General features: G+C 40.3%; 1 protein-coding gene across 1 annotated transcript; it reads right to left on the reverse strand.

Annotated features, from left to right (window-relative positions):
* Nucleotides 1-8,676: 8,676 nt before the first annotated feature.
* LOC307008885 (uncharacterized protein) lies at nt 8,677-11,494 on the reverse strand (the record flags this gene model as incomplete). The annotated part of the gene is made up of 3 exons (XM_079632160.1): nt 11,202-11,494; nt 8,807-11,072; nt 8,677-8,708 (listed from the first exon to the last, which is right to left on the reverse strand). The coding sequence occupies exons 2-3, from the start codon at nt 9,414-9,416 to the stop codon at nt 8,677-8,679; spliced, it is 642 nt and encodes a 213-aa protein (XP_079488286.1). The 5' UTR covers nt 9,417-11,072; nt 11,202-11,494.
* Between the last annotated feature and the right edge of the window lie 9,812 nt (nt 11,495-21,306).

The raw sequence follows: 21,306 nt of genomic DNA on the forward strand, positions 1-21,306 counted from the left end.
AAACAGCAGGGTCACCGTGCTCTGATAATAATAATCAAGCATTTAAATGAATGTAGGACCGAAATATCAATATTAACCCAAGACCCAGATTTGTGGTTCCTTTTCAAAATAGTTTAGAATTACACTGAGCTCAATCAAGCTGATTTGATCACAAAAAGTGCAGTTAAGAGAGACAGTGAACAGAGGACATGTTGGGAAGTGATAAAATGCCATCTGACCCATGCATGGGGTCATTTTCTGTTCCACAGCCCATCTCTTTTCCACAGCGGTGGCGTTTTGTGTGGACAGGAAAAGGTGATTTTGGTTTGAGATGAGCATTTGGCCTCTTGGCCCTCTGGTTTGATGGAAAACCGCAGCTGAGGGGAAGCATGATGACTGGAGTCTGTGGGGAAATAAACATGACGTGTGATCTGAGGATGGAACCACAGGAATGTAGAGAGAATGGAAAATAAGATGAGACTAATGAGTTGGCTGGTATGGGGTTGGGCGAGAGAAATGAGGGCAGTGGGATAGTAAACAAGTGTTTTTTAAAAAAGGCAGATGGGGAAGGGAACGGAAATGGGTGGAGATCTCAAGAGAGGGAGGGACGGATGAGTATGTTTGGTGTCCTTATTCTCAACCTGGACCTCAGCATGAACTGACAGTTAAAGTCAGAGGGGTTAGTGTTCTCTAGAACACAGACATCTCCGTGACCTTACAACTCCCCAACACTCTCTGCATCTGCAAATGTTCTTTCACATATTCCCCAAATATGGACATTTCATGCTTATCAGAAAATGCTGTGGGGGTCTGTCATTAAAGATGGGATTCATCCTGGAATCGACGGTTGAAAAAAAACATGAGACTATAAATCCAAAACATTAACAGCGACAATTAGCTGTGTTAAAGATTGTATATAGCACTGTAACTCATCCTGTCTCCATAATAATTTCATGTCCCCCTCTAATAAACAAAACACAAAAAATGAGACGGTTACCATGATTTCTGATTACACAATAAACATTACAATTCAGTTATTGGAAGAATTAGTAAAAAAAAAAAACATATAATAAATAAAATATTACAAATATTAAAATAATCAAAATTATACATACTTTTAAGACAAGTGGTTAATTTATCTTAAAGGACAAGTTCGGTATTTTACACTTAAAGCCCTGTTTACAGATCGTATCTGATGAAATAGAACGGTTAAGATAAAAATTTGGACACATGCTCCTGTCCCGAGAATTTTAGGTTTATTTTGCTTCCCCCCCCACCTACACAATGGTTGTCTATGTGCACTGGAAGATTCCTTCCTAAAAACACATTAAACTTTCGTTTACAAAGACGTGAAACTCACCGAGTGGTCAGGGGTGTTCACTGATACGGTCCCCCCCAAAAAAAAAAAAAAAAAAAAAAAAAAAAAAAATCGCTGAAAAAGATGCATTCCAACAGGTTTTATCGTAGTTTTTGTCCAACTCCATTGACTTGTATTGAATGTGCTGTGTGAGGTCAAAGAGTATAGAAGTAACAAGAGGCGAAACTCCGTTGCAATTTTGACAACAATCGCTAGATGGCGCTGCGGTCGCGCTGCCGCCATTTTGGACTGAATCAACGGCTTTACCGTTAGCACAACTATACAGCATTAACAGCATTATGTCTGGAAATAATTGGAAACAAAGAAAAGTGTTCTGCCATCAACTACCAGTGTACAACCAATCAACTAGCATTTCATAGATTCCCCAAAGATCCAGAGAGGTAAAGTAGAAAAGGTTTTTATTAACTTTAAAGTGAGCTAACGTCAACGATAACAGGTGCTGTAACGTTAATGTACGTTAAGCTATCCTATAACCGCAGTAACAGTTTACTATAACGCTATGTGTTTGGTCGAAATTTAGTCAAGACTCGACATGGGCTTTTTAAATCGCATATTTTCAGAGATATATGAACACCTAACCTGGCAAATGACCGCTTTATTAATTCATTGTTATATTAACTGTCCCCACCCCCTTTTTTTCGCATAGACATGAAAATCACTATCCAAATTTAAATGGTTGTAATTCAAGAATGCTTTAAAACAATACCAACCATAGGTATATATTCCAAAGGAGACATTTGCCAGATTATTGTTAAATAATTTAATAAGTTAAATAAATTATTATAACCGATTAATATAAGAAGATTGGTTAGTATTATTTATGATTGGAAGTGGTTCATTTATTAGATATTTCGATCATATATTATTATACAGATATACACTAACGTTCAAAAGTTTTGGTGGCAGTAATCCTATTTTAAATGTTTTATTTATATGTATATCATTTCGATTTCAAATAAATTCTGTTCTTTTGAACTTTCCATTGTTCAAATCACAGATTCCACAAAAATATTAAGCATAATATTGATAATCAGAAATGTTTCTTGAGCAACAAATATGTTTGGAAAAGTATGGAATTTGATTTGAATCATTTCCAGACCTGGATAATATGAAAAAAAATGTTTCCACTTTCCAGACTATTTACAAAATTGCAATATCCATATTGACCATTCAAATTTCTAAAAATAAAAAAGCAGAACATAAAAGCAGAGTGTTTTCATGGCAAAAGTGTGAATAACACACGCAAGGTCGCTCGCTCCCTCACCCTTTCTGCCGTGTGCGCAACACGGTCTGAGCTGCTCGCTCGCTCGCTCGCTCGCTCTAGATTCCGGGAGATTTCAGCTAATTTGCGGGCATCAGGAAGCCGCTATCACTATGCGGGAGACTCCCGGAACTTCCGGGAGACTTTAGATGTCTGCTATAGAGATATAAAAAAATAAAAACAACTATTTAGTTCCCTTAACAGCTTTTAAATTGGAACCGGTATCGTTCAATTCTATGACAGCTGTGTTGCGTTCAGTCCAAAATGGCGGAGCTGCAGCTCTGCGCATGGGTGCGTTTGTTGCAATGGAACGTTCTATTGAGTTTCGCCTCTTGTTACTTCTATACTCTTTGGTGAGGTACGGTATTACCATAGACAGTATATAAGATGGACACAGCGACCCCATAGACTTCAACGGAGAAAAGTGAAGCCCATTTGAAGCACTCACTTCCTGATCGCCAGGCGAACTGCGCAGGCTCAAACTGAGCTTGAACACGTGAGCAACGTGTCTGACATCTGTCAGTCTTCTAGTAGCTGTGCGGAGAGAAATCTGAATCATTCCCTTCCGAATCTCGCAGAGACGGAGAGCGTGAGCATTAGCTGTCCATGAGCTAGCAGCAGGAGCAACTTTATCACTCTCTGTGGGCTACTCCCTTCACTTTATCGGACTTAATGCCTCCACGTTCCCCCGATTGCCTGCGAGCTTCTACGCCGGTCTATACGGTAATTTCTCTACCGTGCGACAGAGAGTCGCGTGAGTTATGACGCAATCGTTAGCCTATTTTTACAAAAACGGCTTATACGGGGCCATAACGTAAGGTACAAGGTAATGGAGCCTTTTATTCATTGTCGAGTTTCTTTAGAAATAAATAATGGACAAATGGAGTCTTTGGACGCCTCAGATGTAAAGTTATTCGCTGTCAAAGTGACGCAAAAATGAATGGGAGTCAATGGAATGCTAACAGCAGGTGAAGTTCTGCTACAATGGCGGCGCCCGCGGAGGCTTCAGTTTCCGGCGGATGGATTACCCCCTTGGGTATTACTCCGCCGCTTCTTCTGTGTATTCAATGAAATGCCAGCGGTTTGCTTGCAATTGGCAAAGGTGCATTATCGCCACCAACTGGGCTGGAGTGTCTATTATTCAAGCTATAAACGGAAGAATCACGGGTGTGACGCGTTTGGCAAAATAGGTCCACAAAAGCGAAAATAAAACTAAAATTCTCAGGACAGCAGCATGTGTCCAAATGTTAATCTTAACCGTTCTATTTCATCAGATACGATCTGTAAACAGGGCTTTAAGTGTAAAATACCGAACCTGTCCTTTAATTTTACATTTTTATTTATACTCGCATGACATGCAGCGGTTAGTCAATGTTCCTGTAATGTGACAACAATGTAATAAAGAACACGAGGGACAAAGAAACAAAACCACGAGAAGGACCGAACTAGAAGCATACATGTACAACAACTGACAAAGTAACAAGTGAAACACAAGGGCTATAAATACACAGGGGCAAACAAGCTTAACTAGATAATGAGGAAACAAGATACACCTGGGGAGACGAATCAACATGAAAAACTACATAGGACTACAAAACACAAGACAGGAAATGACAAAAGTACACAAGACAAGTGGAACACAAGACAGGAATCATGACAGTTGAGTAGATTTAAATATATTCACATCTGTGTTTTGAATAAATTTTAAGACTTTCTGCAGCTATACACCACAAATAGGAGGCACTTATCACTGGATTGACAGTATCTCACATATTGTTCATTTAATAAAGCAACATTATAGCCTTAAAGGGATAGCTCACCCTAAAGTCATTTCCCTCACCCCTGTGTTGGTCTAATGCTGTATGCCCTTCTTTCATTTTTGGACCACAACAGCAAGGTGAGTAAATGATGACTTATTTTTCATTTTAAGGTGATGATAGGAAGGATGCTCGGAGGAAACTCAATTCAGGGTTTATGAAGTGGTGAACTCCCCTGAAGAGCAAAGAAGGTGCTCGTATCCCTCCTTAGAGGTTAATGAAGCTGCAAGCGAGACACAGAGCCAGCCTTCCCACACATTAGCCTACCTGTTTGTACCCAACCCACAGGAATAAACCGGCTCTTTTAGATTGTAGAATCTTGCAACGGTGTTGCCCAGTCTGTAGCTCTGCAGATGTCTGCTAAAGAGGTCCAGGGGGCAACACTCTGAGTGGAAAGAGCTCTCAATTCAAGGGGGATTGGCACGCCTTGGCTGGTACGCCAAGGCGATGGCATCCAGTATTCAGTGGGCCAACCTCTGTTTGGAGACAACTTTTTCCTTTTGCTGACCTCCAAAGCAGACAAAGAGCTGCTCAAACATTCAGAGAAAGCACATTCAGGGGTGTTTTGCCTTTAAGTTCAGTGCACAGTTAAGTGCAGCGATCCACCCTGGGCGCTTTGGTGCAAAAAAGCTGATATCCCTAAAAGAGCAAGCATGGGCCATATTGAGATGGCATGAATACAATATCAGCTTTAGTAACACTCATTTTAGCAGACATCATAACCTCACATCTTTAATTTTGTGAGGTAGTTCATAGGTAGCCTACTGTAAGTGCTCGAAGTGGGCCGGTATGCACCTGTATGCACCGATATGCAGTACAGGCACTTCTATATTTTAAGCAAAGTGTACCCTCACTTTTTCTTGCGTACTGGCACTTCTCACATGTTGCTGGTATGTTTGCTGGATTGTCATGATATCAGCATCTGCAGTTCTCTGCCGTTTATAAAATGTGATGCATGAGCGATACGAGACAGTGTAAAGAAAAAGACTGTTTAAAAAATATTTGAAACAAAAAGGAATGGTTTAATATAATAGTTATTATCAGTACTTCCTAAATATGTTGATGGAGAATCCACTCATTCCTTCCTCCCGCATATTATGCTACCATGCAACTGCCAAGCATAACCAACCTTCCCCCATTCCTAATGACTGGCATTCGGTTTTTCTCAATGCCTTTCCTTTTCATAAACCCCTAAATCTTCCTGCATGTCCTTTGAATTGATGTGGAGATTATATAGTACTGTTCTTGAGGAGCGTACAAGCAGAAATCTGAAATTCTGATTTTGAATGGACTTGAACAGTTCCCTTTTAAAGTCCCTGTATATAATTACATTACAACCCATGAAAACTGCAAGCAAGAAGCATATAGATGGGCTTTCTCTGCTCTGTATGAGTCTGTTTTTCACATCCTCTGCCAGCCCCTTAGAGGAGCCCTCATTGTTGAGCATTTCCACAACATCCTGAGGGACTCAGACTAACACTGTTCATTAAGCTCTGGAATTGTCATCACCTGACTTGATTAAGACCTAGTAAGTCAATTAAGTTCTGAGACCTTACAAAAAAAGCTCAAGTGGATCAAGAAAGGCCAACTTTTTCCCACAAGAGTTAATATATAATAATAATGTAAAATAATTTCAAGTTTTCCATTTGCAGAGCTTAACTGTTTTACTTAAAAACATGAACATAAAATATTTTAAAAAGTGCTATAAAAAAATGCCATGCAGTTTCTTTCCTCTGGCATGAATAAAATACTAAGTTGTGACATGAAACTCTAGATGGCACAGACTGATGGTTCTTTAGCTCAATCACATTATTCTCTATAGGGCACAGCTGATTGGTTCCTGCTGTATCAGCAGCCAATGAGCTCGCTGCTCAACCTTCAAATACGTGGTCAGCATTTGCACGCCATTTGTAGCAGTCTGCAGAGCCATTTCAGAAACCCTCCATCTTCCCCAGCTCCACCAGTATAGATCTGCTATACAGGTAATTCATGTACGCTATATTGTACAGCAGCAGCATGTTTTAATTGCTCACAGAAGCGTGTCATGTATGTATTGGCAGTAGCAAGTCCCGTACTTGCTCTGCAGCAGCAATAACAACAGCAGCAACAGTAACAACAACCTAAAATATCAACATTGCAACATCCATTACCATGCAAACTTTTGATTATTGATAATTTATTTACCTTTAAAATAAAACCTTATTGATCTCAGAAGGGAGTAATTCATTAATTTCAGTAGAATTATTAACCATCCTTTTGAGAAGGTACAGCATGACTGTCAAGTATTCTTGCTTTACAAAGGCCCATATAATGTGTGTGCATCAATGTATTAGTCTTTGAAACATTTATAACCCATACATTGTCTTTACTCTCTCATAGTGACAGCACACGGACTGTTTAATGGAATACCACTGAACTATTCCATCCCAGCTGTACATTTATTCTCAGTTCTATAACACACTCTACCAGGCTCTGTGAAGAGAGGATGGTATACAAGGTTACCTTTATGACCACATTTTTTCGTTTTCTTTGATGTTTGTCACACATCTGTCAAAATATATATTTTTCAAAAGGAAAACCTTAAAAAGAAAGAATAACCACCACTTAATATTCAGTCATTTCATTACACAGCTCTCTGGAATACTTGACTCTGATTGGTCAATCGTGGAACTTAGCGGTCAGATATACCTGTTGTCCAAAGCAAAGTAACTGAACCCGGCACTACTTTAATTCGATCTCCCGTGTTTCATTCAAATGCAAATGCATTAAAGATAAAGGTTCCACAGTGGTGATATAGAATAACTATTTTGGGTTCCCCAAATAACTTTTTTTTTCCATTATAAAAAAATAGGTAACACTTTATAATAACTGCACGCTATTAATCATTAGTTAAAGGGGTGGTGCCTTTTCACAAGATGTAAAATATGTCTTTGTCCCCAGAGTGTGTAGGGAAATTTAAGCTCAACATACCCCACAGATATTAATATATAGCATGTTAAATTTGTCGCTTTTTGAGGGTGAGCAAGCGTTTTCGAACGCAGCGTTTTGTGTCCGTTCCTTTAAATGCAAATGAGCTGCTGCTCACGGCACAGAGGGCGGAGCTTCAACAGTTTGTGTCATTTTACCTCACACAGAAAAGCACTGAAAATTTCAAAAACGTTTAGCCTATAAAGTTTAAACCAGAGTCAGATGATGTCAACGGAGTTAATGATGGAGAGACTCAAGAAGTGACATGTAGAAAGCAAAAGGACATTTCTGAATGGTTATGAATTTATAGCTGATGTGTAGGCTAGTTATCTTCTAGTCGTGTATAGGGGGCGGGTTTATGTAAATTCTAGGGTTGGTGATGTCACTAACCCGGGAGGAATGTTGTGTAGTCCCTATCAGTTGTTTGTTGTAGTCCTTAAAAAGCAATTTAGTTAAAAGCAAATTTCTCCCTTTGCTTTGAACTTTGCAGATGTTGTTTATGCTCAAACAGCAACATCACACACTAACTAAAGTAGGAAAAGGGAAATCATAATAAACAACGCCTTTAATCATCAGTTACTTAGGAGTTGTCAGTGGTTCATAAAATCACTTAGAAAATGTAAGTAAATGATTACCAAACTATTTAAAATGTACATTCATACATATTATTATTCATACATATATAGTAATAGTTACTTTAAGTGTGTTATTAAATGCTTTATTAACATGTATTTCTACTGCAATTCTGTTATGAAGTGAAAGGATGAACCCAATCGCAGACAGTATGAACTCACACAACGTTTAATATGACAGAAAAACAGGGGAAAACAAAACCCACGAGGGGGCAAAACAGAGACAATACGAACGAGGGATAACTAAACTAGATAACACTAGACAAAAACTAGACTTAATACAAACAGCAAATACAGGATCAAGACGTTCCTTTAGACAATGTACTCACAGGCAGAATCTCACACAAAGAGAAACATCAAACAATGAACCAGCCCAGGACAGCAAACACATGGGGAATATATAAGGAACACTAATGACGAAGACAGGTGAAACTGACTAGACAATAATCACAAGACGAGGATAACAAGGGGGTGGGGTTACGTAACGAGACAACACAAGCACATGGCCCAAACAAATGGCCATGCACTTGCACACAAAACATGATTCTGTCATGATCCTGCCCTACAACCAGGGAAAATCAAGGACACTAAGGCAGAATCATGACAGAACCCCCACCTTAAGGAGCGGCTTCCAGACGCTCCTCAAGGGGACATTAAACACGGGACACGACAGACTGTGACAAAGACACAAACCAACAATACATGACAAAAACTAACAAAGGCAGACAAGAATATACAAAGACAGGGTTGGGATGGAACAATAAAAACAAACATGGCAGAGGAGGTGGAGGAATAACAGAGTTCATGGGGGAATGTCCAGGGTGGGCGGGGGGGACTGTGGCCTTGGGTCTTCCGGACGAGGGCTGTGGACAAGGAATCCGGGCAGGCTTGGAGGGAGACACACGAGGAGGGAACTTGGGCGAAACAGTATGGGGTTTAGTGGCGACAGGGGAAACAGGCCGGGGACTAGTGGCGACAGGGACGAATGGGGAAACAGTCCGGGGACAAGTGGAGACAGGGGCGACCGGGAAGACAGACTGGGGTACTGCATTGGTGGACGCAGCAACAGACTCCGACATAGAGGACACAGAGGAAGAGGAAACAGGACTCCTGACGGGGGACATGACAGGCGATGGGGCAGGACTGGGTGCAGTGGTCACAAGGACAGGATCGGGTGCAGTGCTCACAAGGACAGGATCGGGTGCAGCGCTCACAGTTGCAACCTCAGGAACAGCGGTCGCGGCTGCAGTCTGGGGTACGGCGCTCACAGCAGCTGAGGACTCGGGACAGGGCAAAATGACAGGACTGACAGGGACTCCTAGGATCTTGACAAGGGTTCTTAGGTATTCTGACAAAGTTTCTGCGGCGACAAGGACAGACATGCGTTGACGGGGCAGAAACAGACCGCAAAACCTCTTCGGCAGCTGAATCGGCCTCGGCCCTCTCTGCAGCGCCCACAACTGTAGGCTCAGGAATAGCGTTCACAGCTGCAGCGGGCTCTGGGGCGGCGTTCTCTGCTGCAGCGGGCTCTGGTTCATTCTGTTATGAAGTGGACGGATGAACCCAATCACAGACAGTATGAACTCACACAACGTTTAATATGACAGAAAAACAGGGGAAAACAAAACCCACGAGGGGGTAAAACAGAGACAATACGAACGAGGGATAACTAAACTAGATAACACTAGACAAAAACTAGACTTAATACAAACAGCAAATACAGGATCAAGACGTTCCTTTAGACAAGGTACCCACAGGCAGAATCTCACACAAAGAGAAATATCAAACAATGAACCAGCCCAGGACAGCAAACACATGGGGAATATATAAGGAACACTAATGACGAAGACAGGTGAAACTGACTAGACAATAATCACAAGACGAGGATAACAAGGGGGTGGGGTTACGTAACGAGACAACACAAGCACATGGCCCAAACAAATGGCCATGCACTTGCACACAAAACATGATTCTGTCATGATCCTGCCCTATAACCAGGGAAAATCAAGGACACTAAGGCAGAATCATGACAAATTCAGGCAGTTATAAAGCATTTAGTAGTGGTCAGTTAACTATTTTGTCAGCTCATCTAAAGTGAGGGCTATTTATGCCTTGTAAAGCATCTACAAAGGAGATTTAACTTATATATAACTTATAGTTAAAGTTCTATGATAATACAGGTTAGCAAACAGTTTGCGAATAGGCTACTACAAATGATGGCCGTGGATAAAATATAATATTCAGATATTTTTAAACCACAACCCTCTAATGTCAGAACATTTTAAACATCATCTAAATGTAGCACTGGTCTGGATTATCAGCAATAATTGAGTAGCTTTTTATTTTATTATTATAATACAGATAGATTTGAATTTCGTCAGAAGAAATAGGGATCGCTAAGGAGACGGCGGGTTATCACGAGAAGTAACAGACTGACACAAGTCTAAATTAGAAATATAAATATAATTGTTTTCACATGGAAGAAAAAATAATAAAAAGTCAAGAAGATAAAAGAAAGTAAAATGACAAGATCACATGCAATAGACAAAAAAACTGACTATGAAAATTTCCACCACGAGTGCACTCTTGTCGGTGTTTTCAAATATATACCCACATAGTCAGTTCAACACTCAGAAAGAAAACAAAAACAAATAATATATAACAAAAGAAAGAACTTCAAGTATCTCTCGAAAAAAAAAGTTAAATGTCTCTCAAATCTGGGTTGTGGTTGATTATACACCCTCAAAAAAAAAGAAAAAAAGAAAAGAAAAAGTTCTTTAAATCAAATTGGTCGTGTTCCAATGAGTAACACTGGAAACTCAAGGAAAGGATATCGGCCTCCTCTCCACGACGTGATGTCTTCTCTCTTTCAACAAACTTGGTTGGCTCGCCATCAAACACGGAGTCTACAGGATGTTACAGAAGGTCGTGCAGTCAGGATGTTACAGAAGGTCATGCAGTCATCATTTCTCCACGAAATCAAGAAGAAAGAAAAGAAAAGAAAACGGAAAAAACAAAGGAGAGAGAAAAAACCTGGCCTGATCACAGACCAGAACACTCATTTAGTACATTTCACAATAAGTTTCACATCAAAGATCCAGAATAACATCTAATACACATTTACAATTACCATTTCTTCATGAACTAATATAATCACATTCGTTTACCTCTGAATCAATAGCTTTCTTTCGTATACAGACTCGTGGCCAACAATGGCGACGGTGAACTCTTTGTGATCGATTTTTCTTTTGCTCTCATACAGACGCACCTCAACTACAGACGTGCGTGATCATAAAATGGTGTTGGTGAACAAGTAGAATGTGTTCCTCTATTCAGTCGGCTTCTTATTCAGAATGCATCAAATTAATTAAATCTCAACTTTAATACTTTAATTCAAAGATTTTTAATCTAAGATTTATCAAATGGATCACGACGATCAGATTGCGTCTGCTCCTCTCAATCAAGCTCGTCTCTTCTGTCATCGCGCATGCTCGTCAACACCCATGGCGCGAATGACAAAGAGCTCTCATTGGTTGATCACTGAGCTTTTATTATAGAATGAATTCGCATATTTTTCTTAATATTCTTAATTTTTATATCTCTTATCGACTTTTATTAAGGGGACATCTTATCACTAAATGGTGTATAAATTAAATAATTACATTTATTTAACCTGTGTTACATAAACATCTTCAGTGTGTGATTCTTTTACCAAGATATGCGACACACACACACACACACACACACACACACACACACACACACACCTGTAATTTATAGATGGATGTGTCTGTGTATATTATATTTATACATAATATACTGTATATTATACGTGTGTGTGTGTACTGTATTTTTTTTCATTCTGATTAATCGATTTGACAGTATGTATGTGCAAAATCAGTTTTGGTGTGTGTTTTTAGTAAATGTTGGTTTGGTGTGTTTGAGTGCTCATTGTTACAATTACACAGCAAAAGTTCAGTGACATTTTTATTTGTGCATGGTTGAAAGAAAATACTGATACTGACATAATGACATACAATAAATGAAATTTTCTATGAATGAAATGAAAATTTAACTACATACATAACGAACTACTGACAACTAACTACTTCTGAATCACTACAATATTCAGAAGTAAACAGTGTAGCTGACTTAATGTTTAGCTGACAGAGTGTTAAAGAGGCTATATGCGTTTTTCTGAAATTTAAACTCGCGACTGACACCTGTGGCCAAAAAACAGAACTGCTCTTCCTTTCTGCTCGCTCGTATGTGCACACTTCACAAGTCATCTGCTGCAAGGAGGTCAGGTCAACATTATGTTTACAGAGGTAAGAACAGTCAAATACATATATTGTTTGAGATAAGTGTTCTGAGTGATCTGAAACGTTTAACATGAACGCGCTTGACGTCACATCCGCAGACAGCGCGGGAAAAATCCGACCCGACAGAAAATAGGAAAAATAGGATACAGGCTTATAGGTGCACCCACTGTGAGCAGACAAGGTGTCATTATGCTCATCAGGAGATGTTTGAGTCATAAATGGTAAAATAAAAAGGCTATTGTTTCGTTTATTTTGGAGAAAAAGTTCCATATAGCCCCTTTAATCTCAGAATGTTTATTTTTAAACCACAACCCTCTTATGTCAGAATCACTGATGTCATTATATAGATCAGTGGTCAGAATGTTTATTTTTACACCACAATTTTTAAACCACAACCCTCTCTAATGTTAGAATGTTTATTTTCAAACCCCAACCTTCTAAGTGCTTATTTTAGCGATATATTTACTGATATTTAAAGTTTTAGTTTTAGTTTTAGTTTTCAAAACAAAGTAAATTTAGCGTGGATTCAAGCCCCTAGACAAATAAATCCCAGCTGAGATCTGTACCAGTCGGACATAAAAAGAGACTCATTAGGAACAATGGATGAAGGATAAATGAAACACTCACATCACAAAAACATCTTCAAAAACTAAATTGACACTACTGTACATCTATTCTCCGAAACCGTGGTTTGGTAAGGAAATTGTACTGGTCAACCTACCTGAATTCAGATGTTGCAGGCTTTAAATGATGATTGTATGAACTATGTAGAAAGCTTTTTAAAAAAGAAGAATTCTGGTCATACATTTGCAGGAGCAAAAATATAGGTTGGTTGAGAGATGTGTTGATGAGATTTATTCAGTCATCATGGTGTTCTGTTTTGACATTTCATCAAGCGCCCAGGTAACATTTGCAATGAGTGGGCTGCATGCCTGCCTGATGACAAATTAGAGATATGACCTGAATAAAATATCAAAAAGTAATTTGATATTCCTCATCGACTAAATTAACATCATCAGCTTCATCAAGACATAAAGGATTTCTCAAAGTAGAGTGGTGAGTTGATCAGCATTCAGATGAGTTGTTTATAAACACAACTCACCCATCCATGTCTCTGTCATGAATATGGATGAAGAGCAATTGGCTTATTCAAAGAACATTTTCAATCAAAGAAGGGAAAAAAGAGACAAACACTGTGGGACTGATCCGATGATTTTGTTCAGAAAAGATTGCTTGCTCTATAGATTTGTTGTGTTGCATTCCCAATGTCTCAGTCCCCCAGGAAGGATTTCAAACATAACAGTTTAGATTGAATGAGGAAATAATTTTATAGATAACAAGCCTTGGACAACAGCCCTCGTTTATCTTATCACACAATTGAGCAACATTTAAAAGGATTCAAATAAAAACACTTTTACGTAATTTTGCTACATTCCCCTGTTGACTGTGTCAAGCTGACAGAATAATTCAGCTGGGTTTGGATGATTACACATATTTTAGGATTTTATTAACCATTAAAGGATACTTGGAATATAATATGTTGTTCTCTGCTGACTGAAAACCTGCAGTTCCCTTTCGAACGGTCACTTCGTATTGCGTAGCTATACGCAGTGGGGAAACTCCTTTTCCTCGATTTACTGAAGCTTAAATGTAAAACACATTTGCAGCTGCACAGCTAGCCCATTGAGCATCTGGCTCGCTCATAGGCTGTGCTGCAGCAACTGCACATCCAATGGCGTGGGCGGGGGCGTGGCCTTAGCCTATAATAGTGCCCCTAATTCGCCATTATAGCAGATTTTACTCTTTCAGCGACAACTTCACGTCTTTGACTGTTTCACTGAGCTTCGCCGTTGAACAAGCCCTTCAGCCTGAGTGAGCATCATTCAGCTGACTACGCCTTCTCAGCCGTCTTCTCCTGACGCCGTCTCACCTGTGGCTATCCGGCGACAACGCTATATCCTTTCTCTACTGTGTTTGAGTGTGCGAGGCGTTGTTTCAAATGCCTCGTTCATCCTGTGCCGCGTGTGGAGGCAAGCTGCACGAGGCTGACGGACACGCGCGCTGCGTTTCATGCCTGGGAACCAACCATGCATAGAACACACTCTCTGCCGGCGGATGTGTGGCCTGCGAGAGCATGCCCATCTCCGTGCTGCGAACACAGCTAGCTCCCTGCACGAGACGGCGACGCAGCTTCTCCCACGCTTCCCTTTCCGACCTTACTTCAGCCGAGGAAAAAGAAGCGCCGCAGCCAAAGGCAGCCTGAGAGCATGGATGTCAGTGAACGCACGCCGGTCACGTCCCCACGTGCCTCATCTCCAAAGCAAACTGTCCTGTTCGCGGGAGACCACCCACTTGGCGGGCCTCGTCTCCTTCGGCGCCATTTTTTTGCCATTTTTTCCAGAGGTGCACGAGGAGCTGACCAAGGTGCGCACCTTATTCAGCACGTGTGGGATCTTCAGTTTCTTCAGATCTTCAGGCGCGGCGGAAAAGGGCTATGAGTCGTTGCCGCCCCTCGAAGAGGCCGTGGCCGCTCATCTGTGCCCGAACACAGCTGCTAGCTGGCGAGCTAGAGCTGTTCACCCAAACAAACCCTGCTGGACCGCTTCAGCCCTCGCTGGACGCGTGTATTCCGCCTACGGTCAGGCTGCTGTCTGTGCTGCAGGTCTTTCAGGCCAAACTCCTCCAATCCATGGATGAGGCTGGCCCGGCCCCCGAGGCCTTCCGCGATCTCCGAAGCGCCACGGACCTAGCCTTGCGTGCTACCAAGGCTAAAGCACAGGCCATCGGGAGGAACATGGCGAGCTTGGTCGTGCTCAAGCGCCACCTCTGGCTTAATCTCACCAAGATTAAGGACACTGACAGAACGAGGTTCCTCGACGCCCCTGTATCCAGCTCCGGCCTCTTCGGCCTGGCGGTGAAGGGGTTCTCTGAGAGGTACACAGAGGCACAGAAGGTGCCCCAGGCCATGCGACACTGATGCTTATTCATTTTCCTTTTGGTGTAAAAAAGGCCTTTATATTTAGTAAAAAATGTGAACTTTTTTTGTAATTAAAATCTATCTAACGATCTTTTATGACCCTGTCTTAGTTGTGTGTTTATGGACTCTTGTTTTGAAGTGTCTTCTGTTCCCATTGTTTCTTGTTTTAAAAAGTGTTCTTTTCCCATTGTTTCTGTGTTTACTTCCTTGTTCAGTGCCCTATGCCACCTTGTTTGTCGCCATAGTTACCCTCATTAGTTTTATCACAAGGTGGTAATCCATCTGCCAGAAACTGAAGCTTCCCCGGGCGCCGCCATTGATTAGAGGACCCCCACCTGCTGTTAGCATTCCATTGACTTCCATTCATATTGGCGTCACTTTGACAGCGAATAACTTTACATCTGAGGCGTTTAAAGACTCATTTGTCCATTGTTTATTTCTAAAGAAACACAAAAATGTATAAAAGGCTCCATTACCTTGTATCTTACGTTATGGCCCCGTAGAAGCAGTTTTTGTAAAAATAGGCTAACGATTGCGTCATAACCACGCGACTCTGTCGCACAAGTCGAGAAATTACCGTATGGACAGGCAGAGAAGCTTGCAAGCAATTGGGGGGACGTGGAGGCATAAAGTCAAGGGAGAAGCCCATAGTGATAAAGTTGCTCCTGCTGCTAGCTCATGGACAGCTAATGCTCACGCTCTCCGTCTCTGCGAGATTCGGAAGGGAATGATTCAGATTTCTCTCGCCACAGCTACTAGAAGACCTACAGCTGTCAGACAGGTTGCTCACGTCACCTCTACGTCGTCAAGCTCAGTTTGAGCCTGCGCAGTACGGTCAGCCATCAGGAAGTGAGTGCTTCTAATTGACTTCACTTTTCTCCGTTGAAACCTACGGAAACCTACGGACCCGCTGTGTCCAGTTTATATGCTTGCTGTCTATGGTTTATCATAGTGATTCATTAGCTCCACATTATCCTTGTTAGCCTTGTTTTCTTGTGTATTTAAACCTGTGTTTCTCTTGCTCACTGTCAGTTGATGTTTCTCTGTAGATGCTCTTTTTTTGTTGTTGTTGCTTTCCTGGTGTGCTCCAGCTCTGTATTTCCTAGTTTACCCGTGTTTGATTTACATCATTTTGTTAATAGATCTGGATGTGGATCCGCCTCATGCCGCTTTCGTTCAACCCAACATTACAGAGAAACATTGAGTAGTTTTTTGCGAGGTGAAATGAAGCTTTGTGAAGCTTTGTTTCCCTCTCGACTGTACCCTTCGTAAAAGGGTTCGTTACTCAAAGTTTTTAAACGTGGTGCAAACTAACCCCACCTTGTATGGAGGACCAAACCTGCAGAAATTAAAAAAATATAAATGAATGAATGAATAAATAAATAAACGAATAAGTAAATAAATAAATAGATAAATAGATAAATGCTTGTGAACTGGGGAGCTGACATTTTTTTTTGTGAGTACAATGAGTTTGGGGATAGTTATGGTAGCCTACTTCTACTTGAGTATATTTTATCAATCCTACTTCCACCTCTGGTTAAGGACACCAAGTGGGCCCTGTCCACAATCAATATCATCTGTTTCTGCTTTGAGACAAGACCCAGTTGTTCAATCTCTGATTCTGAGTTGAAAACAGACCATTGAACAAACACGAGGATGTGACAGTGTTAGTCAAATCCCATTCGTTACGGCGAATTAAATTTTGATTTCCCAGAGGGCAGTTCTCTTTGAAGAGGTGGGCTGCTGGCACTGATGGCGACACAGAGAGAGAGAGAGAGAGAGAGAGAGAGAGAGAGAGAGAGAGAGAGAGAGAGAGAGAGAGAGAGCGATTAGCTCTGAGACATGGCATCGGAATCATGCTGCTGTAACAAACAACCAAATGACTGAAATATGAGAAAGCAAGCTAAGCCTACACAGTATTTAAAAAAAATGTAATATAAAAATTATAGATACTTGCATCACAAGAATGATGCTCTGCCTTAGGACTCATTTTCCAGTCTTTGCCACAATCTTCTGAATCGTTGTGTTATTACTACACATTCACTCTATTGCAAAATATCAGGGGACTGACAGAGACAGAATTCTGTCAGTGTGTATATCCATAAAATGATTGCTTCATACAAAATGTATCATGCTATAAAAGTTCCCGAGTAAAAAGTTAAACAAGCAAGTAGTTGGAATTTTACCAAATGTGCATATTCCCACATGGCATAGTGCCTTTCCAGTGAAATTCTGGAAATTCCCAGCAAAATAAGCATTGTGAGAAATGAGAACGGATGTGTGCTGATGAATAACAGAGTTCTGCAGAAAGCTCAGCAGATTTCCTCATAATTCAAACCTCAACACATTCTTTTATTGTACATTGAATTGTAATAATATATTTTTGTTCATTTGATTATACTTTCAGCAACCAATAAGTTTCCTACTCTGCACTGTATTTTTAAATAACTCCCACAATTAAATACTCCCACAATCAGCACAGAAAATATAATAAAGATCCAAGATTTTGACTAATGAATCAAGATAACTTAAAAACTAATGTTCAATCTCAGAATGTATAGACAGGATTTAGCGGTCAGAATTACCAATCAGAATCAAGTATTCAGAACGCCGCGTAATAAACTGAATTACACTTTGGCTCAATTCTTCAATTAGTTTTTTTCTCTCAAAACAACAAGTTTAGATCTCTGCACAATTAGTCTCTTGTTCACATCAGACTTGTATTTCTTATTGATTTGAGCAAATTTCATGTGTTTTGGCACATGTGCAAAAGAGTAAGTTTGTCTACAGTTTGCACAATAACTAAAACCGATGATTCTTAGTGAAATTGTCAAACTCTTTACAACTTCTAAACATTCTTTCATCATGTGAGCATCACAAGCAAAATGACCCATTCTGTTCTCAAAATATGCATTAACTGTATATTTCATAAATATATGACATGGAATGTTTATGTCTGTTATATTGGCAAATGGACAGCTAAGAATCACAATCTTACTAATCAAGTTTGGATTCATATATATTAAGTTTGCTTAGCACCACTAACATTTTTGAATTTAGAGGAATGCCACAACCCTAAACAGCAACAGCTAGCAGTACTATACAAAAGCATTTGTATTTATAGTACATTTATTTTTGTAGAAATGTGTTACACGTACTGTAATCTGCAAATCCACAGTTGTGCTTGTCATGGAAGAGCAATATGTACAGTGGGGAGAACAAGTATTTGATACACTGCCGATTTTGCAGGTAGCCACTCCTTAGTTGCCCTGGCTGTGTATTTCGGGTCGTTGTCATGCTGGAAGACCCAGCCACGGCCCATCTTCAATGCTTTTACTGAGGGAAGGAGGTTGTTGGCCAAGATCTCGCGATACATGGCCCCATCCATCCTCCCCTCAATACGGTGCAGTCGTCCTGTCCCCTTTGCAGAAAAGCCTCCCCAAAGAATGATGTTTCCACCTCCATGCTTCACGGTTGGGATGGTGTTCTTGGGGTTGTACTCATCCTCCTCCTTCCTTCAAACAGGGCAAGTGGAGTTTAGACCAAAAAGCTCTATTTTTGTCTCATCAGACCACATGACCTTCTCCCATTCCTCCTCTGGATCATCCAGATGGTCATTGGCAAACTTCAGATGGGCCTGGACATGCGCTGGCTTGAGCAGGGGGACCTTGCGTGCGCTGCAGGATTTGAATCCATGACGGCGTAGTGTGTTACTAATGGTTTTCTTTGAGACTGTGGTCCTAGCTCTCTTCAGGTCATTGACCAGGTCCTGCCGTGTAGTTCTGGGCTGATCCCTCACCTTCCTCATGATCATTGATGCCCCACGAGGTGAGATCTTGCATGGTGCCCCAGACCGAGGGAGATTGACCATCATCTTGAACTTCTTCCATTTTCTAATAATTGCGCCAACAGTTGTTGCATTCCCAGCCTTGTGCAGGTCTACAATTTTATCCCTGATGTCCTTACACAGCTCTCTGGTCTTAGCCATTGTGGAGAGGTTGGAGTCTGTTTTGATCGAGTGTGTGGACAGGTGTCTTTTATACAGGTAACAAGTTCAAACAGGTGCAGTTATACAGGTAATAAGTAACAGGAGGGCTTCTTAAAGAAAAACGAACAGGTCTGTGAGAGCCGGAATTCTTACTGGTTGGTAGCTGATCAAATACTTTTGTCATTCAATAAAATGCAAATTAATTATTTGAAAATCATACAATGTGATTTTCTGTATTTTCAGTTGAAGTGTACCTATGATAAAAATGACAGACCTCTACATGCTTTGTAAGTAGGAAAACCTGCAAAATTGGCAGTGTATCAAATACTTGTTCTCCCCACTGTATCTTTAAAGCTTAGTGTGACACACAAGAGCATTCAGCTAGATAGAACTGTTACTTTCTGAACTAGAAACTGAATTACACTTTCAGGTAGCCTATTACTGTAATTGGATTAAAATGGTAAAACGGTAAAACACATATAGGCCTACATTTAATTAACTGCCAACACATGGCAGTGTAGTATACTTAACCAGATACTGACTGCTACTTTTGATTTGAACTCCCTGACCCCCTTTGTTCAGGGACTCATTATTCCATTTCTGTTCATCAAATTGTAGAATCTTTTTATGTTCATACAAATGTTTACACAGGTTAAGACATTTGTTGGAAATAAAAGAAGTTGAAGGTGAGAGGACATTTATTTGTTGTTGTTGTTGTATGGTATATTGTCACCCCCCTTATTCAGTTTAACAAATGAAAAGTCTCTTCTCAAAAACTTCTGGACTTGATGAATACTTAGTACAGCTAATTACAGCTATATTTTGTAGAGACTCTGATTCTTGGTTATTGTCTTACATTTGTGGTCTGACAAATTGCCATGACTGCAGTCTAAAGTGCTAGAAAACAGAATAATCAATTTTGAACCAATCAATAACAATCATGCAATGACTTCTGTTCAAACTGCCCGTGCTTCTTTTTACCACTGATTTATTTTGGCATCTCTACTGCAGTGAATTTATCTTGTTTGATCATTTTTTCCTCCCATTGGAAAAAGTATCTGTGGCCTGCCAAAGGTTTTGAGTTTTTGGTTTTATCATGTGCACGGCCACACACACCATCAATCTCAAAGCTCAACCATGGACTTTTGAATCCATGAAAGTGAAGAGGATTAAGGCGGTTTATTTGATTTGAATGCTATATAAGCTTGTAGATGTATAAAAATAACTAATGCAGTGCAAAGCTGGTTCCCTAGGCAAAAAAACATTGCATCCTTTTCTGAATGAACTAACAGGCTACATGACAGTCAAAATGTTAACCAATGAATGTATGAGATATCACCAGTTTCAAGAAATTCAACACTTTTCGAAATGTTCAAATACTTGTTACACTTTATATGAGGCATCTTTAAAGTCACCATGAATAAAATTCACAACAATTATTTTTTTTATATGGAATAGGCCTATTGTAATTTACTATAAATTATTTATCTCTCATAAACTTTATAACAAGTTTCACTCTCTCTTGCAGTGACATCTCTTCTCTGATGACATGTTTACTGGCGTGAGGGTGGGAAACCTGTCACACATGAGATCAAAGCTATATAGCAAACCACGATAATCCAACAATCCAATCAATTCCCCATGGACAAAATCAAATCCTGCCCACTATGTTTCTGGTTCAAGAAGCCATTTCACTTTGGATATATATATGCAATAGATATGCTATAGAAAGACAGTTCACTGCTACAAACGTGCTATGCCAAACGTTTGTCAAAAAGTCAATTTTCAAATGTATGCTGATGATGCGGTTATTTTTACCTCTGCTAAAAGCACACAGGAAGCATCATCCATCCTTACATCAGCACTGGAGAATATTCAGCATTGGCTGCTTAAATCTAGCCTATTATTGAATAAAAAGAAAACTGTTGCCATGATTTTCACAAAAAAAAACATAAAACTGGAGCGGTCCAGTGTGTTCCTGGGGG

Source organism: Phoxinus phoxinus (assembly GCF_949152265.1).
Source record: "Phoxinus phoxinus genome assembly, chromosome: 13".
In the NCBI taxonomy this organism is placed as follows: Eukaryota; Metazoa; Chordata; class Actinopteri; order Cypriniformes; family Leuciscidae; genus Phoxinus; species Phoxinus phoxinus.